This window comes from Alosa pseudoharengus, unplaced genomic scaffold (assembly GCF_046254945.1).
Source record: "Alosa pseudoharengus isolate Yale_2024_CS ecotype anadromous, Long Island Sound unplaced genomic scaffold, YU_APseudo_1.1 YU_APseudo_1.1_scf_12, whole genome shotgun sequence".
NCBI lineage: Eukaryota > Metazoa > Chordata > Actinopteri > Clupeiformes > Clupeidae > Alosa > Alosa pseudoharengus.
In genome coordinates, this window is record NW_027468587.1 from 14,831,616 (window position 1) to 14,852,228 (window position 20,613).

General features: G+C 41.0%; 1 protein-coding gene across 1 annotated transcript in view; it reads right to left on the reverse strand.

The window, feature by feature from the left end:
• Positions 1-211: 211 nt before the first annotated feature.
• cpne4a (copine IVa) overlaps positions 212-20,613 on the reverse strand; it is a 56,442-nt gene continuing 36,040 nt past the window's right edge. Inside the window, exons 8-16 of the mRNA XM_076279427.1 lie at positions 17,800-17,898; positions 15,330-15,416; positions 14,573-14,632; positions 11,996-12,129; positions 9,792-9,846; positions 9,425-9,476; positions 4,740-4,873; positions 4,174-4,410; positions 212-1,150 (exon numbers count right to left, since the gene is read on the reverse strand). Coding sequence (XP_076135542.1) covers positions 1,019-1,150; positions 4,174-4,410; positions 4,740-4,873; positions 9,425-9,476; positions 9,792-9,846; positions 11,996-12,129; positions 14,573-14,632; positions 15,330-15,416; positions 17,800-17,898 — 990 coding nt within the window. The 3' untranslated portion in view covers positions 212-1,018. The remainder of the gene's footprint in view (positions 1,151-4,173; positions 4,411-4,739; positions 4,874-9,424; positions 9,477-9,791; positions 9,847-11,995; positions 12,130-14,572; positions 14,633-15,329; positions 15,417-17,799; positions 17,899-20,613) is intronic.

Sequence of the window (20,613 nt, forward strand, 5' to 3'; positions counted from 1 at the left end):
TGCCGTCATTTATTTTATCAAAACTATTTCATTCATTTGGACTGAGTAAGCATTTAAATGCACTATGACTCACATCGTAGCAGTGTTCAGAAAAAACAATCATTTATTATTTTTGATTAAAAACAATATTACAATATATCAGGCTCATGGTTTCGTAACACTTTAGAATACAAACAACAAAGGAACTTGACTTGACTTTGTCCATTAACCCATGAAGTGAAGAAACAATGGAAGACTTGTGATGGCATGCACAATGCACACAGTAATATCACTGTCTGTCTACAAAGGTCACAAATTAACTACAAATCTTTGCTGCTACATTCATCGGTTTAGTGCAACACGTCATTTACAGTCATTAAATATTTCATAAATATACAGAATATTCATTTAATTAACAATAGTTGTAAACAATCAAAACATATTCTAAAGTGTTACTCTTATAGGATAGCATTTGCTCAAAATGTGTTGTGCTTAACATTCTTTCATATTTCATAGCCATTACAAACTGGGAAAAGACACAATTAAGTCCTATTAAAACATGAGGTTGAATGAAAAAAAAAATAGGATTATTTTATCATTTATAATTTTATAATATATTTTTCAACATGCAAAATCTAGTTCATGCATCTGATATTGCTCTGCAAAAAAGTCTGTGTTTTGTAGATGCAGATAACTCTAATATGGGCACATATCCATTGCCAGTGATCCAAAATGCTTTGCACTGTAGGAATATTAAGAAATTTGCAAAACTTCAACAAACCTTTATAAAAAAACAAATACATTACATCACTAGTAGACCCCCAGTCCACATGCTCATTTTGGTCGTTCATTGGTTTGTTCCGTCTCTCCACAGTAGTTAACTCTACCATTGCAACACAGATGCAAGCCACCAAGGGCTACACATGCAAAACAATTCAAAGGAAAAGTACTTCATTTTTTAATAATGTTAAAGTATCAATGCTAAAGTAACGTGCTTAACGTCCGCAATGAGCAAAGTCCCAAGCTGGGCTTTAGCAGCCTAATGGCCAAATGTCCTGGAAGACTCAAACTCGCTCGGGCATTTTGGCTTGATGCCCTTGCTGTTGTAGTAGTCCACCACCTGGTTGGGCACTTCAGCTAAGACACTTTTTGCGAGTGCTGCGGGAGTAGCCTGAAAAGTAAAGGAGAGAAACCGAGTGCTCATTTGGACTGCTTTGACTGATAGCCTGTCATCATTCTAAACGTGTGGTACCCCAGAGCAGGGGTTTTCAAACTTTGTGTGTGTGTGGACCACTAGGCTATTTGTAATGAAGACCACCTCATAATACCCTTAATAAAATGTCTATACACAGTCCTACCTGAATTAATCTGCCCCTAATAGGTCTACTAGTACTAAAACGAGGCCTATGGGCATCACATATAGGCTATCGTAAAAGCACCAATATGTCTAAAACAAAAATGTTTTTTAATACTTCAAAATAGCATTTGATAAATTAACCTTACATTTTCAGTAACCATATGTGTGTAGATTTGAACAAAATCTGGGTTGGTTCTTAGCTTGAGCTTTTACTGCCCAAGAAATTGGAACCGTGCACAAAGTTTGAATTCTCTTTGTGAAATAAAAAATCCACTGGAGCTCCAAGCGGTTTTGTACATGCAGTCTTACAACACATTGCTCTTCGAGCCACTGTACATATCTAATTTAAATACACTTATGTGGTGGGTGTTTGCGTTTCTTTAGCAATCCGCCGTCTTGGTTTGTAGGCTATAAATTAATATTAATTGACGCATATGCTACTCGTAAAAGGGCGGATACAACAGGCTTGTTAAAAGAAAGTTTACTGCACACAACGGCTGCCACGTATTTAATTTATTTATTTACTCAAGCGCCCGATGGCATAATCAAGTTAATTTCAACAACATACTTCCTTAACAATAGCCTATATTATTAAATGTATAACGTTACAAGAACATCCTCTGTCTGAGAGCGAGAGAGAGATAGAGAAGGGGGAGACAGAGAAAGAGAGTAGGCTAGCTCTTTATGAGGAATCTGGCCCGACTCACTGTCAATCTCCTTATTATTAGAACTAAAGTTCACATCTGCCTCTCTTCTCTTCAGAGAACCTGTTGCCATCCACCGTTCCACGTTGTGGTTCTAACCAGTTCTAAATGTTAGCGGCACTGAACATCACAGCCTAGCGCCACTAGCCTTTTAGTCTTAGAATATATGTTAGAATTTCCTGGTAAAATGAAGGTTTAAAAAAATATTATTTTGCTTTTCCACGGACCACCTGGAGTACCCTCACGGACCACTAGTGGTCCGCGGACCACAGTTTGGGAATGACTGCCCCAGACCATCTCCTTACTGGAACATTTCCAGGGGGATTACAACTTCCCAACAGTAATGCAACCTCAACTACCTCAGGGTAAAATCATAAAAGCACTTCCCTGTGCATAAACCCACCAATCACACGTAGAATCCTGACTTCATCATCTGTACACAACATATCTGTTTTTTACTTTTGTGTGTTCTCTTTACCTTGATGAAACATCATTCGACAGAAGCCATACTACTGAGGTTCCCCTCCCCATCTGCATCTGAAATACTCTGTGTGACGTAATCAAACTCTTTCAAGACATTGCATCACACTCCATTGCTGTGATGCTACGTTAGTTTGATGGGGGAATCTCCTCTGTCTGTAAGAGGTTCGTTGCTTTTGCCTCCCCAGATCTACTAAAAGGGAACCTACAGCAGTGTGAAAGCCCCCTTAAACTGTGCTGTAGACATAGCTCATTCCCCAAGACAGCCGTGTCTCAACCTTACCCGCAGGCAGCTACATTCCGAAAGCCACCATGACTTACTGGCAGAACGAGGCTGTCTGTTTCCCAATGTGTCACTTAAATGCCAAGGCACAGTTAGGGTGCTACGCTGGCATGTGAACCAGAAGGGAAGATACTGTGTAAAACCACAACATGTAAGTTCAAGTAGTCCAAGTAAGCACAAACCATAAAGAGCTTTTAAAGATGTGATTTTTATAAGCATAACATCTGGACGGATGAAATCATAATTAAGCAGACTTATTACAGTAATCAGTTTGAGAGTATTGCATGTAGCTGTATCCCCTCACAACTCCCCCCTTGTATCCTCTCATGACCTCTCAACTTCTCAATACAAACTTTCACTTTTAAAATCTGCACACTCCAATCTTGCCATCTTTGCCACCTTGAATCCCCATCCTAAATGCATTCCCTGCTAATTTGATGTTTTCCAAACAGAGCACACTAAGCGGATGTGTGGTAATTAACAGAGCTGTTAGCGCCACAGGTTATTAGAGTCTGGCCTGAGGCGAAGCTAAAGAACGTGCAGAGTAAGCCGGAGAGCTGCAGGATTAATTAAGGAGGGAAAGTGGCCTCTTCACAAGCCATTCAGACTTGGCCGTGTGTCCAGGTGGAGTTAATGTGTTACTGTGTGTGTGTGTGTATGTGTGTGTGTGTGTGTGTGTGTGTGAGAGAGAGAGACAGAGAGAGAGAGAGAAAGATAGAGAGAGAGTGTGTGTGTGAGTGTGTGTGTGTGTGTGTGTGTGTGTGTGTGTGTGTGTGTGTGTGTGTGTGTGTCTGCCTGTGTCTGTGTGTGTGTGTCTATGTCTGTGTCTGAGTGTAGGTGTCTGAGTGTGTGTATCTCTGTCTGTGTGTGTGTGTGTGTGTGTGTGTGTGTGTGTGTGTGCGCGCGTGTACTTGTGTGTGTGTGTGTGTGAGAGAGAGAAAGAGTTGCCCTGATTTGGAGAGCATGGGTTGGTGGTGGAGGGATGTGGTGATTTTAATAGAGAGTTCAGCTCTCTGCAGGGTGCAAAGCTGAGCTGTCTCAGTCACCTGTTAAGGACTGGTCCTCCAAAGGCACCAGACACCAGACATCAGACACACATGAGGGGCCATAATTGTCACACTTTCCTCCATGTCCTGCCTCCAGCACTTTCCCATTCCCTAAACACTTCTTAAGGATTTCACAGAAACCACTACTTCTTACTTGCTGCAAGCATTTCCAGAAAAAAAGCAAACAGCTGTGTAGCTGTGATAATTCAGAGCATCTAAAATTAATTGTCGAAGGTACAACAGAGTCGAAGGTACAACAGAGTGCAAAAATGCCCTCTTTCAGGAAATAGGGCTAAATCACAGGCTTTAGAGGCGGCCACTCACATGTTTGAAGTTGCGAAAGGGCACAAACTGGACGATGTCCCGCAGCACAGGCTCCCCCTTGGGCGAGCGGAGGATGCCATCGTCCCCGTCCAACATTTGCATGTCACTGAAGTCGGCGTTGCCCACTCCCACGATGATGATGGACATGGGCAACTGAGAGGCGTGGACGATGGCCTCCCTGGTGTCTGCCATGTCTGTGATGACCCCGTCCGTCAGAATCAGCAATATGAAGTATTGCTGAACGATAGATCGCAACAGATTACATGTGATTATTATTGAATAGAATGCAATAGAGTAGATTAGAATAACATTTTAACTTTTTAACACATTCATACATTGACATATTCAAGATTTAGGTTCTTATCAACAATGACAATGACATTAAAAATGATAATGATAAAAACCTATATCATTTTAGGAATGTCTTGGAAACTAGGAATCATGGATGTTAATGAGTAGTTAACAGTTAAGCAGTGGTACATTTTCGGTACATTTTTCTACATGAGGACTAGTATAGTCCAAATGAATGGTACACGCTACAGTATAGGCCCATTGCACATCTTTACCATGGCCTCTTTGGTGTGCATCTCCTCCGAGGCTGAGTGGGCTACTTTCTGGATGATTGGAGCGATGTTCGTGGGGCCATACAGCTGGATCTTGGGAAGGCAGTTTTGGTAGGCTTCCACCACACCCTGTATACCTGTACGAGTGTAGACAGACCAGAGACGTGCTGTGAGAATGGACCCCTCGATACGGTTGTGCAGTCATGGATTAAGTGCCCATCCTCTGGGTAACAATAAGCACAGTCAGTTAAACACTGAATTGATATTAGAATATGCTCTCTTTCACGTTGCCAGACATTCAGATCCCCTCACCATGCCAAGAGATGTGACACCAATTTCACACCACTTACAAACACAAACATGGCAGAGAATCACATCTGTGTTTTCAATTGGAGCAGTGGGGAAACACATACCACCAATTATGCTTCATCACCGTTAATGCAGTGCGGCGTAGATAATATTATTTTCTGACCGAGCGGGATTGTTTATTTGGGGTCAGGCTAAGGCTCTCTGTCGGGTCACTGGCTGCTTCCTCTATTCATCAGGCCATGCCTGCATGCTCTCGTTTACACACGGGTCATTTGCAGGCGGAGGTGCGCTGTGTCTCATGGGAACAAAGCAAAAGATGTGAGACATCTACAGTACAGTACATGGGTCAGTAGGCACGCTCGCTCGAGTGAGTTGTCTCTAATACAAAAACAATCAAAGAGCTGACTGAGGACACTCTAAGACTCATACATTCTCTCTCTCTCTCTCGCGCGCACGCGCGCTTTCTGTCTCTCATTTCTTTCACACCTCACAGACACACACACACACACACACACACACACCTCTACTGTGATCTATGTATTATTATTCCCTGGTGCCCAAATCGGGTGTGACATACTCAAGCTTCGAGGATGAGTCAAAGAACAAACCCATTTCAGAGACTCTCCAAAAGCAGAGGTGTAAAAGTCCGTCTTCAGAAAGTAAAAGTCCTACCACATTTTGGTTCTAACTATTCACTTAATCAGCTGATTCTAATTACCACAATTCTTCAGCCAGGTAGATCAGCTAATTAGTAAAATCAAATGTGTTAAGCGCACACAGGAAGAAACAAAATATGGCAGGATTTTTAGGCAGCGAGATTCTGAAAGAGTTATCAAAAATCCAAAACACATTTTCACCTGTTTAGTCAACAAGTCAGAAAAAGCAGTTGTTTGCACTGACTCTCAAACTCTACTTGTAGAAAATGAGAGTTGTCTTGAGTATAATAGTATGTGTATACTGTATGTATGTGTGTGTGTGTGTGTGTGTGTGTGTGTGTGTGTCCGTTTTGTGATTGCATTGCATTGCAATTACATGGGATTGGAAAAAGTCATAAAGTGCTCCAACCTGACAGAATGCATCTGAGCACTATGTACCGTTTTGGCAATCCCATGTTTATGTTGCACCCACCGAGAAGGTCCAGATTGGTGTTGGTGGGCTCCGAGTAAACACAGTGCATAATCAGCAGATGTCATCTGGGAATGAGAAGCGAATGCCTGCATGTGGCTATAGATAATTACACAGTGTGGACTGTTATTAATGTGGAGAGCAACAGCCCCTAGCCCTGTTTTTATCCTGTGCTGGCACTGAACTCAATATGGTGGAGTCCCTGTGACATAACGTTGCTTGTTCTCTGTATCCGTTGCTTCTCTGCCTTAACCTGCGTTCCTTTTGACTTCCTCTACACCCTCTAGGGCTTGCCTCTAGCACAAGAGCTCCCTTTCAGAAACTCTCCAGCAAGAGAGTATCCTTTTTAAAGTCCCCAGTAAAGCATGCATATGCTGGCGTGCATATAGTTCTGCATAAGTTGATTTTGATAATGTGTTTACAAACTATTTACAGGAAATTGTTCCTAGTGTTTACACTCTCCTTTGAAGAGTCTTGGTATCAATTCCCATGGAAGAAAACAACCTCTGTGAGTAAAATGAAACAACCCAAATTAGAGGTCTGCACGGGACTGATTTTCCAGTCCCGCGCCCGCCCGCTCCCGCAATATTCTGTCCCGCTCCTGCCCGCTCCCGCATTAATGTGTCATTTTTAGTCCCGCTCCCCCCCGCATCTGTAACATCATGTCCCGCTACCGCCCGCTAAAGCCCGCATGCAGGAGGAATAGGCTATTCAGTTTTTCTTTTTGTCTCACGAAAGGAGCACACACACCTGAGAAAGACTCCAGATGTCAGTTTCTTGGTTCTGAATGTAGGCTAACAACTGAAGTAGGCCTAGTCTGGTGCCCTCTTCCTCTGTCATGCTTTCGATTTCGAGTTTTGACAATGAGCAGCAGGAACAAATTGAACCCACGTAAACGACAATATAGGCTATAGGCCTGCTATCCGTCAGTTATGCTTAAAGGAACCGTATGTAAGAAATGTATTTCAATTAATCATAAAATGGCCCTAATATGTCACTAGACATTAAGAAATTATGTTCATTTCAAATACTTATATCACTGACAACAGTAGTCCGGCCAGGATATTGTCATCTAAAAAGTGAAGTTGCAGCCCTCAACTGATGTTGATGTTGTGTTTTGTCATGTCATGTTGTGTTTTGGCCTGATGCGCCTCCCTCCACCTATCTACTAATCATAAAGTCAGTAGTGTTTCGCCATCCGGGTTGGCAACCTCGAGTCAGGGGGGAGGGGGAGGGGAAACACCTCTCTACAGTAATTTGAAAGTGATTGCAGTACCAGTTTTGGCCACAATCTTACATATGGTTCCTTTAAAGCCCGTTTTTTCAATGCTGCCTAACAGAACATCCAGCTGAACTATAGTTATGAACACTACTTTAATCATTTCCATATTTAATTTTATGCACACATTTAATTTGCGGGAGTGCAGTGAATCATCGGTTGGTCCCGCACCCGCAAACAAACCTCTCTCATCCCGCCTGCTCCCGCAAAGAGCTTTCAAAAGTTGTCCCGCATCGCACTCTTTTGCGTCGGGTCCCGCGGGAGTGCAGACCTCTAACCCAAATACAAAGCACATTAACTAAACTAAGAACTGTTTGAACAATGAGGAGATCTTTTTCATTCATCCACAGATTCTGCTTAGCCAGTGGCACAGCCTGGCATACCCAATCCATAAGGGAAAGGAAAGGCATACCTCCTGCCTAGAAAAGATTGGCAGACATTTAGGCCGTAGAGACGGGAGGCTACAAGCTATTTCTGGCAGGGTGTGTGATGCGAGTGGAGGCAGACTGTATGTGTGTGTGTGTGTGTGTGAGTGTGTGTGTGTGTATGTGTGTGTACGTGTGTGTGTGTGTGTGTGTACGTGTGTGTGTGTGTGTGTGTGCGTGTGTGTGTGTGTGTGTGTGTGTGTGTGTGTGTGTGTACGTGTGTGTGTGTGTGTGTGTACGTGTGTGTGTGTGTGTGTGTACGTGTGTGTGTGTGTGTGTGTGCGTGTGTGTGTGTGTGTGTGTGTGTGTGTGTGTGTGTGTGTGTGTGTGTGTGTGTATGTGTGTGTGTGTGTGTGTCAGGCTCCAGAACCTGGAGGCTCTCTGCCCGTACAGGGCGCCACTCTGGGGTGCGTGCTGCCGGCTTGGATCGAGGGCAGGCCCAAAAATAGCGGTGCAAAATCGTGTGACATCAATAGAAGTGAGAGGTGAGGCAGATATCAATGCACTCTTTAGACAGACAGACAGACAGACAGACAGACAGACAGACAGGCGGGTGTGACAGTGATGGAGCGGAGGGCTATGAAAATAAGGCTGCTGTCGGCAACATATATTATTCGCCCAATATTGTGGGTGATACTGTACAGGCACAACAATGGCACATAGAGGAGCTATGCAATCTAGTTTTAAAGCTCCTGGTGCTTTTGTGGGAGGTTGTAGCTGTGGGAGGTTGTACTATTGTGGGGGGGGGGGGGGGGGGGGTTGTGGCTGAAAGGAGATAAGAGACTTTTGTCTCTAATTGAATTTTGATTTACATATTACTTTATGTCTATTACTGTGTAGAGGACAAGTTATTCTCATCATCTTTGCTGCATAACATTATTTCTCTCTATTCTCTCTATTCACAATATTATTTTATTTTTTCTCAGATCAATCTGTCAGTCAGCCATGCACAATCAATGCATTAACCCACCGAATGCAATTCCATTTCCAAAAGCATATCAAAAGCTGCACTGATTCCAACATTTTTCAATGAACTTTGCAGTGCAGGCAAAGATTGAGTAGAACATATACAGTAAAACTACACAAACACCTGTGTAGTTCAGTATGACAGCATATTATGTGCATTAAATAGGCATGGTCATGCAACGTTGGATGTAGTGTGAGTGTTGTGGTACTCTGATGATGCATAGCTGCTGTAACAAAGAAATGTCCTGTAAATGATTAATAAAGTATCAGTCAATTGTATACATTGTGGTGTATTTTCTTTCTTGTTCATAGTAAGGAGATGGTGGTCCAAGGTATTGAGTGTGCAAGCTAGCTGGCAGAGTATTCAAATTCATCCTGAAAAACTCTTCCAGGCATGTCTACTTATTATACCTCTGTCCTTATCGTAACATACAGCCCGCAAACCAGACCCAAAAACCCAAGTCCTGTGTGTTCCTAGATATTGGGGGAGATGTGCCTTCAGGATCATTTGTGTGAGGAGCAACAGATTTAAATATAGCACATCAACCATATGGTTGTTTGCAAGATAAAAGAGAAAGTCATACCTGCGCATTCTGGGTTGTCCTCATTAAAATTCACAGCAAAATCATGGGAGACCTAAAAAAGATAGGACCTGATGAGAGAGCATATCTCATTACACCAAGGGCAAATCTGTCAAACTCTCAATAAGGGGTGAAAGCAAAGGCATTTCAACTTCTTGCCTGTTTACAGAAAACTGGTCAGACAATAATATTTCCCCTCATAATATCCAGCACAGTGCCAACCGAATGGAGTGCAAATCCATTTCCTCACAAAGTAAGACTAAGTGTTTGTTTACATCACCTAATACTTTGTCAATTACCATTTGCACACCCAACCAACCTTAACTGGCACCTAGCACACAGTTCGACTCGGACCCTCACCAGAAATTACCTTGAAGTCTGGAGGTATCTGAGCACCAAAGCCAAATGCAGGAAACATTTTGTCGCTGGAAAGAGATAAATAACAAACTTGGGTAAGCACAGAACTACTAACTGCCCCCACTTCACCTCAAGGAATTAGAGTTCCTCACCAGCAATTTGTAGGAGTTTGAGACTCATTTTCATTTATGGCGTATCAACATAACATAATTGCTGCTATAGTTCCTTGCACATTCAAAGGATGTGCTATCCCCATCTATTCCTCTACACTAGGTATAGCATTTTCAGGGCCACAGAATGACTCAGGCTTTCAAACAAAGCATGAAACATTAGAAACTTCAGAGGAGAGAGCTCTTTCTCTCTCTCTTTTTTTTTCTCTCTCTCTTTCTCTCTCTCTCTCTTTCTCTCTCTCTCTTTCTCTCACTCCCTCTCTCTCTCTCTCTCTGTCCTACTTAAAATGGTCTCAACCACCTATATGCCCACCTATATGTCTCATTATTCATATAGTACGTTTTATGCAAAGAGGCAATTCAATGAACATAAAAATGATTCCTTTCTCTTTCTGCATGAATAGTGGGGGTATTTCATTTGTTTGGGTCATGTATGACTTATTCAAACAAGTAGTCAAGTAGTTGAGCGGCATATTTGCTGGTGTGTGACTGTTTGCTTTGTGTGACTAATTTTGTCATAATTTCGTATCACATGCACATTGTCAATTTGAGCTTTTTTTAAAGAAGTAGTTTGAAGTTGCTGCCCAGGATAACTTTGCTGTAGTTCAATGTCTTTCAGTGAAGTAATTCCAAAACTATGTTTTCAACAAAGCCCATTTTTCAAAGTTATTCAACATCACACAACACAAGAGACTGACATTAAAGCTTGTTTAACTTGGCTTAATTTCAATATTGCAGAGTTTGTCTTTACCAATGCAGTTCCCAGTTTCAGCAGTCAAAATGTACGTACAGTACGTACATAAGTATAACAGAAAAGACAAAAAAATGACTTTTTGGATAACCTGGAAACAAGGGAAATCACATGACTATCTTTTATCAACGTTAATAGCCCCATGCTTCTATAGAGTCAATACCACGCTTTTAGGAGGAGCTGCAGGAGAATTTCATTATTGTGAGATTAATCTTCTGGATAAGGCAAGTATTGATCTTAATGCACTGCTGTGAAGAAGAGTATGTCAAATGTCACATTTTCTCCATAACAAGACCATTAAGGCTAATCTATCTAACTCTCTTGGGATACAAAAGAACACAAGACGGAATCAATCATTTTGGTGTATTTGCTTGTGAATGACAAAGGTTCAATGTAATAGCATACCTCTCTGTTGTTATTTTACACATAGCATCCCAAATACTTGATTACTAGACTCTTAAAAGATACATCTACCTTGCAGATTTTAAGGAACAAAGCATATAGAAACATATAAAAGGCATTTAGTGTAAATGACAGAGACACTTAGAAAGATGAACGAAGAAATGCATATTTTTATGCCTATTTGAACCTTCATTTTTACAGCTCTCTTATGTATGATTTCAGAGTGACACTGTTTGAAGTGTCTTACACAGAAAATCCAATAATTGAGTTTCCCCTTGGGGATCAATAAAGTATCTATCTATCTATCTATCTATCTATCTATCTATCTAATGATTTGATTTCATAGATGTTTCATCAGGATGAAGAGAGAATACAGGACTTACTTACTTACATCCTTCAAGAATGTTAAAAAATCTTGACAAAATGAAAGCTAATTACATGTCCATCTACAACTACAAAATCAAAGAAGAACATTTAGATTTGTTCAATTTAGTGTTGCACTCCTGTGCATGTCAATCCAGTGCCGTCATTCAAAACCAATTGAAAACCATACCTTTAAAGGCAATGTATTGTAACACTTGTCAAAGTCACAGTCGTCGTTATGAGCACAGTGCTATACTTAATTCACCTGTCTATGTGTATTTCTTTTCACTGGAGTCACCTGCCTACATTTATTTATTTACACTGGAGTCACCTGTCCATGTTTATTCACCACCACTGGAATGCCCTCTCCATATTAAGCTTCTTTCAGTTACTTTAAGGTACACAGTATACAACAAGTACACAACACCAGAAAGTCAATCTTTTACAGTAACTACAACAATCAGACAAGGCTTTTGGAGAGAGAGAGAGAGAGAACGAGAGAGAGAGAGAACGAGGGATCAGGCCTCTCACCTGTCGTAGTCCTGGCAAATCTCCCCCACCGCTACCAGGGCTTTGAGATACTCATTAGGCTGGTATGGATGGATGTAGTGGAGCGAGCAGCTATTCTTGGGGTCCCCATTAGACGCAGTGAAATCAATAGCAACCTGGAGAGATAGGCGGTAATCAAAGAGGAGCTTTGAGACAGTTATACACCTAATATCTCTGCACCTTATTCATAATTGCTGAGAACAGACCTCAAGACCAAGGTATGGCTCAACCACTGGTTTGAAGCCATGATATATAAACCTATTGAAATACAGAATAACATTAAGCGAGACTGGAGTACTACGTCGTACTGTAGGGTTCATCTTTGCTTTTCAAGTTCACATTAAAGAGCTCACTGTACTTCACACCAATGATATATCAAAACATTACAATGTAACATTGGCCTTGCGTGAATCTCTCACACTGATCGTATCTCTACTGGGTCAAGAGCTAGAACTGTTGCTGTGGGAATTAGATTGAGAACAAGGAGTGCAAGCTCTAAGAACATGCCGACCCCGAAAGCCAGACTGGACATAGTCCCGCCCACAGAATTCGAAGTCGGGAAGTTCCGTCTGGACTTGCGCCCTAACCAGAGCTGTTCGAACCAATTAAATTGTTTGGGCTGGCTTTGTACGATGATGCACAGATGAGCAATCAGGGGTGTGATTGGCAAAGGTAAAAAAAAAGGAAAATATACACACACACACACACACACACAGCCCCACCGATGGTTCGAGTACTCTAGTGTACTATAGTGTTGGCTACCGTATATATTTACATCACCTACACTTCATAAAATTCATGAGGCAAATCCTATGAAAGGGTGGCACTAGAAAAGGGCCTTAAAGAAAATATATTTGGGGCAAATACTAGGGGGGTCCGGGGGCATGCTCCCCCGGAATAATTTTTTTTAAAATAACCCTTTAAATTATAACATCTGATGACTTTTATGGGAAGTATTGATACATTGAGATACATATATTTCAAACATTATAGCATATTACAATACAGCCTATAAGGCCTAAAGAAAACTAATTTATAATAGAGCAAACTAGACGGAGCCTATAGACCTACACAAGACTAAACCAAATATGGCTGAAATATATAAGCCATCATGATCATTTTGCCAACAGTGACGCAGAACCATGGATTTTTTCCATTTATAACATGTTTTGTTTATAACTTAAACCAACATTGAGTTAAAATGTTGACTAAATAATTTACTATACTCCTACTTGATGATAATATATAGCCTGCCCCCTAACAGTCCTCTGGGCCTACGTACAAAATAGTGAATCATGTGATAGGCCTACTGATATTTTGATGCTGATTGAAGAGGTTGCAACTCGAAGGTTGTTGATATTTCAGTTCCAAAGATAATCAAATTACATCGATTCCTACTCCCAAAGTAACACCGTAGGTCCTACACCTCTCCTAAAATAAATGGTAGGCTCTGTTTTAAGCTACTGCACCAGGATTGTGTAGGCTAAGCGGCTACAACACCAGTTTTACAAGCGCACACACTAGCTAGGGTTAAAATGCGGACTGCGCCTTTAAATTGGCGACTTTTTATCTATCAGCACAATGCTACAGTAGGCTTCCACTAAATATTCAGCTCAATATTATGTGCAAGACGTTTACTAAGTATGCCAAAGCTTTGATCTCGCACCGTCACTATAACGTTAAGTTTTCTCATGTTGAGATGGCATCCTAAAATATGTTTTAGACAAGGGGCGCAAGGTTCACGGAGGTGAACGGCTGGACAAACGCGAAATGAGAAGGTGTTAACTAAACAATGTATTAGGCATAAGGTAGACGGGCTTTGAAAACCTGTAAGGTTAGGCTAGTCTGTCACAGCTAACTTCAAGCACAGCTTACACGCGCAGAAACTAAAATTCAATATCAGCATCACGAGATTCATTATCGGAAAATCCTGACAGCGAACCCGATGCAAAGCCAAAACGAGGGGGGGGGGGGGGGACTTAATCAGGGCTGTGATTCTTCCGTTTTTAAAAGGAATTCCGTTTTTTTCGACTTGAAAATGAGACCCACGCAATTCGTATCAGATCCGATGAGTTTTTTTTAGAGGGGAAGGGGGGGGGGGGTCTGTCGTCAGAGGTAGGCTATATTTCTCCATAACACAGGCCGCTGACAATGACGACGGGTTTTGTGCTTCACATCTTTCCGAATATCACGCCGCAAGTGTATTCCGTTTACTAGTGTTTTTTATTGAAAGTGAAAATAGACGGGTTGATCAGCTGCGTTCTGAAGAATGCTTGATTCAAGTTCAGTGTGTGTGGCGCACTAGTTTCTCAGCAGAAGCCATGAAACGGTAAAGGTCAACAAATTGATTTTAAAAGACATGTATGAAGCAAAGATGAGATTTTGTTTTGGACAATGTTCAATTAGCAATCTAGCAAGGTTGTAAAGGTTACGCCAAATAGGAGACAGATCTTAAAGGCGAGTAAAACATTATATAATTACACCTGAAGTTTACAGGGTCAACTCCCTGAAGAGGAGGGTCAACATTATTGTTATTTCAGTTTCAGTTCTCATACTCACTGTAAACTGAATCTGGCAACCTCCCATAATGTAATCCAGGAAAGAATGCATCTTTATAATCTGGAAATATAAAGTCATTTCTTTAAAACCCATAATAATTGCACACACGTCATTAAGTATACATCATTAGAATACTATTAAAAGACTCCTATCCTTGAAGCAGAGGAATGTTAATGTTATTCAGACATTAATTGGCCATCAAGATGCCATGGTCTCCCCTTGTCAGCTAAATGAAACAGCAGCAACTGCATCTGTCTCCTGATCTATTTTTCACCGCACATGGACTGTGTACACCGCATCAGTGAACAGCGTTCAGCTGGGACTGTATATATGAGTCTGAGAAGAAACACCACACAGTATATTGTGTGATGCCCAAGTCCTGCTAGTGTTTTTAATAATCACACTGAAAGTTTGCCATAATTGGTGCAAAGCCGTATCCAACAGCAAACCCACAGATGTGATTTAACCACATTTTGATTCTAAGATAGTCTTTGCTTCACTATTTGGTTGAAGACACAGAGTATTATTAATTTCCTCTATAACCACAACAAAATATATAAATTATATAATATACACAACATTTTTGCAACATGTGTAAGGTCCTTGGGAGGAAAGTTGGAATTTGCTATAAAATATACTCCTGAAATGCATCCATCCCAACATACACTGGAAGTATGACATATGAAACAAAGACAGGAGTCATCTCCCCATCTGTTGGTAGTGGGTGGACATTTACCTGACATGCATTGTACATTACCTTGCACTGATTGCAAATAACAATCCCAGAGTTCTTGTAATTCTTCTTTTTTACTTTATATTTTGGATTAATACATTCCCATTGCACCTATCATGGAAAGAGAGAAAGACAGAGAGAGAGAGAGAGAGAGAGAGAAAGAGAGAGAGAAGAGCTTTCATGAGACTGCACTTGCATTTTAAATGGTGTAATGACTTCCTAGCTGGCTGTATCAGAGGCTCTGCTTCAGTGGAAAGAATGGGCTAAGGTACCAGGCTCGTCACTAAACAAAAGAACCCAAAACAACAATACCCTCTGTGACAATGAAAACTGATTAGGATGCCCTGGTGCTTGTTAAAAAATAATTAGCAAAACTTGGCTGCAATTCCCTGCTCAATTGAGATACAGCTCCCAGGTCTTTTGTTACCTTCCACAAAAGAAAAAAAAAACATGAACCATTCAATGGCTGTGCAGCTTTCCATATATAACATATTAAGAGGAAAGATGCAATTCTGAAAAAAATATTTAGTCTAAAAGCAATCATTTTGTATTTAAAAGCACCCATGCAAAGAGCCCTGTAAGGTTCTCCCTCTTCCTAACACAGCTCAGCAGATATAAGGCCTGTTAAACATGGGTTTTTAGATGACTTTTTCATTCATTACTTTTCAAAATAGCGATATGCTGCCATTCCAAAACATTAACATTAACCCAAGATCGTGTTAGCAGGCCAGAAAAGCTTATGGTCATAAAAGCCATGAAAGAACCGATTAAGGTTGGGCGCCATGTTTTAATGCCCCTATTGCCTCTAACTCTTGCACAGCGAGCCCACAAAGTATCCTTTTATGTAACCCAATTACTCCCTGTGCCATTCTAGTCAGCGTGGTAATAAGAAGGCATCTGCTCGGCCATGCACAGTCCTGTGCTGGAAAGATTATAGGCAAACACTCAAAGGCATCTGGTTAATGTAGGCTGCTCCATTTGCTCTGATTTTGCCTCCAATTTTCATCGATTTTGTTATACAGATTTTTGTTCAACATATACTGTAAATGTCGGCCTGGTTAAATCATGTTCAATTTGACTAATTGACCACAATTAATTCATCATCAACTTTGAACTCAGTGCACACTTGTTGCGGTCTTTATCGGCCAGTATTTTAATTAAGCTCAATGCCAGCTGAAGTGTCTTTCAGAAGAGAGAGCGCATTCAGAAACTCATTGGGTAGACCTGCTGTGTGAAATGAATACTGTCTGCCTGTCATTTCATTTACTGGTCCTGGCAGAGCCTAAGACGGGACATCTGTGCGCGCGCACACACACACACACACACACACACACACACACACACAGAGTTACACACAGAATAAAAGGAGGACATTCCGAGTCAGAGTGAGCTGAGGTGAAGTGATGTGATTCATCGGAATGTTCACGGAGTCCCGGAGGAACAGGCATAGAATGGTGACAGCTGTGGCCATTTTCAACATACTGTCGCTGTCCAGATATATTGCCGTTTCATTAGAGGTTGAGATTTAGGGGCTATAAAAAGAGTGGGAGTGAAAGGATCTATGCCTACCAATTATTTCTACCATTTCATCGAGGTCCACATAATCACACACACACACACACACACACACACAGGCATGCACACACACATACAGTACACACACACACACACACACACACACACATACGCACACACCTAACAAATGCAAAAGCCACGATGACTAGTGTTCCTTTGCTTTCCCCTGCTTAGCACAAAACTGTCCATCTTCTTTGCGCTCAGTAGTATCCAGAGCAGATTGGATCTTCCATGAGAGGGAACAGATCTCCCTTCAAACTATCCAACCCCTCCCTCTTCCCTCTCTCTCCCTACTACTCTAAGCTCATGAAACAGCGTCAGATAACTCTTTAAGTTGCACAGACACAAAAGAGAAAGTATGGCAAGACAGCCAAATAATAAAAAAACAAATAAACAACAAAAAGCAAAGGGCCTATCAAAAAAGACAGTTCCTATCGTCACACAGATATCGCTGTGGTGGATTTTTTTTCCCCCAAACAGAATTAGATGTCACCATCCCACTCTGTGGGCTTGTGATGAATGAGCCTTGTCTCTCCTACTCAGCAGGCTGACCCATTACTGGCATCACTGAGTCAGTCTTTAATTACAGGACTGAGGAGACAGACACCAACTTCTGTGATTTATAAGGATGGCCAGTGACTTTGAGGTCTACTACAGAAGATATGCGGATCCAGGCCAGAATAAATATCTCATTATATGACATACCAGCAAATTATCCATGGCAAGTTTTTCCTTTTTTGTTTTGTTAGTGAAACGGAAACAGTTTATTTATCTGGATTTTTCCAACACATTGCTGGGCTTTTCTAGAGCTTTCCAACAAATTGCATTCGTACATTCTAAATATAATTTTTCTTTACCTGCGAGTTGAATGGTCAAACTTGTTTAGGCATGTTTGTTTGTTTATTTGTGTACACTTTACCTGTCTCCCGTCCATGGCCCCCCGCATTTCTTTAAAGGTGGCCTCAAATTCACCAATGAAGTCGTGTTTGCCATTAGAGTCCCAGTCCCACACTTTGCACTGTGTGAACAGACACAAGCAGATCCTTATCATGAAACATGTATTATTTAAACAAAAAAATATTGTACAGAAATAAATTATGGCATGCAGTAAAAAACAGTCTCTCAGTCATATCAAATTGAGTAAATACAATATACATAGTTGATAAAGGAGTTGACTGATAACAAGGTTTAAAAAGGTTGACTACACAAAAGAAAGCATTTCAAAAGAACATGTTTATTTAGTCCATCTTAATTTGAACCAAACTGGAATTCATTCATAGCAAAAATATAAAACATTTGCACAGTCAAACTTGGAAACCCTGTTTCTAGAGTTAAACCTTAAAACCTCTACTGTGCTTTATTCAGAACACACACATCCCCAGCACACAGCACAGATGCTGCACAGATGCAGAGAAGGTTGCTAAAGCTTGATAAGGAAGGCAGGGAGGATGTCCCCAAGGTTAAGTGGATATGTGCATAGTTTGGCCTCGGCATTTATGTGCAACCTCAGTGGCAGTGGTAATGCTGCAAACAGAGCGTGAGTGCTGTGAACCGGCCTCACCACAAACACACTGCAAACATCAGGGAAACGGAAGGCGAATCAGCCATGCCAATGGCAAAATAAATTAGTCAGTAATGGACATTATGGAATTAATTAAAGTTTGATGATGGAATGAAAAATCCAGTTTAACCACTCGGAGTGACAGGCTGACAGTGATTGGCTGCTGTTGTTAGGGAACCCATAACTTGGCATGGAGCACTTTCTAATACAACTCCTTGGCTTTTTGAACATCAATTACAACATGCTACAATATGCTGCTACAGCTACAGTATATGCCACTTCATGCATCATTATGCATCATATATGCAGCATAAATGTATAACGTACAGTTTTTCCATGCTTGTGAGTTAGTGTGTAGTCCAATGCCGTCCTTGGCCAAACCATGAAAAAAAAACAATATACATGATCATGATATGAAATGCATGTAAATAACTCTTACATGGGTAATGGGCTATGGAAACATGATCCACATTTGATAATGATATGAAATTCTAACATGTAAATAACTCTTACATGGGTAATGGGCTATGGAAACATGATCCATATTTGATAATGATATGAAATTCTAACATGTAAATAACTCTACATGGGTAATGGGCTATGGAAACATGATCCACATTTGATAATGATATGAAATTCTAACATGTAAATAACTCTTACATGGGTAATGGGCTATGGAAACATGATCCACATTTGATAATGATATGAAATTCTAACATGTAAATAACTCTACATGGGTAATGGGCTATGGAAACATGATCCACATTTGATAATGATATGAAATTCTAACATGTAAATAACTCTACATGGGTAATGGGCTATGGAAACATGATCCACATTTGATAATGATATGAAATTCTAACATGTAAATAACTCTACATGGGTAATGCGCTATGGGACCATGGTTAATTGACTCCCTCTGGATTTATATTGACCTACAATACTGAACACACGTAACATGGTGGATTCATGATATTGAATATTACAGTAAGATGTTTTTTTTTTTTTAAATAATGTAGGTCGGGTGGTTGTTCAAAAACGTATTAATAGTTCAGACCTAACAAGCTGTACCAGGCCACCTACGTACTCATGAAGGACAGAAATTGTGTAATGGGACACATCTACAACACACAGCACATCTACGACACAGCAGCAGGTGGCAAAAAACAACAAACCTATATCAATCATTTATCTATTCTCTAAATGCCACAATGATCTCATGAACAATGCAGCAACTATAAGTGCTAAGAACACACAGACCCAGTTTTCATCACCAGTGTGCATGATCAGGCCTCAAGATCAGCCAGGTAGATGAGGCAGCATGTGTCATTATTAAAGTCTTTGGGAGAGGAGGACAGGAAGGCAATACACCAGCCGAGCTCAGCCTTTCAGAGCAATCAGAAAATAGGATGAGGAAGACACCCGGGGCTTAGTTAGTTGACTGTTTTGCGACTGTCTCAAGGAGATGGAGAGGGAGATAGAGAGGAAGAGTGGGGGAGTGTGTGTGTGTGTGTGAGAGAGAGAGAGAGAGAGAGACATGTGTGGAGCAAATACATGTGAGGTGTGTGTGAATAATGACACCATCAATAAATCAATTGTAGGAAATTGTTCAGTGTTTAACCAGCTGTCCCTGTTGACACTCAGCATTTAGTCTCTCTGTCTGTGAAACAGAACATTTTGCTCTGTCCCTCCATAGCTACAGGATCCTGAGCCAGAATCCACAATCTACTCCTAATATCTATTTGATTTCAACACTTAATATTCTGAAATACACCACACATATTGTGTAACTACATCAAATGCCAGTGTGTGTAACTCTGTAAAAACACTCTTGAAATGTCCAGCAAATAGCTTAGCTTTGCTTTACAGTCCTTTGAAATATGTCAGATCAGAATGACTCATCTATGCTGAAAACAACTAATCAACTCTTTAGAATGACTCTATTAGAGTATCTGACTCTTTAGAATGTCCCTTTTCTTCCTTTTGCTCTTTAGACACTCCACTGTGAGGTGTTGCTGGAGCCCCACCCAACTGTTGATGTCAGTGTTATACTCCACACTGCCTACAATACATCACACACACACACACACACACACACACACACACACACACACACACACACACACACACAGACAGACAGACAGACAGACAGACAGACAGACAGACAGACAG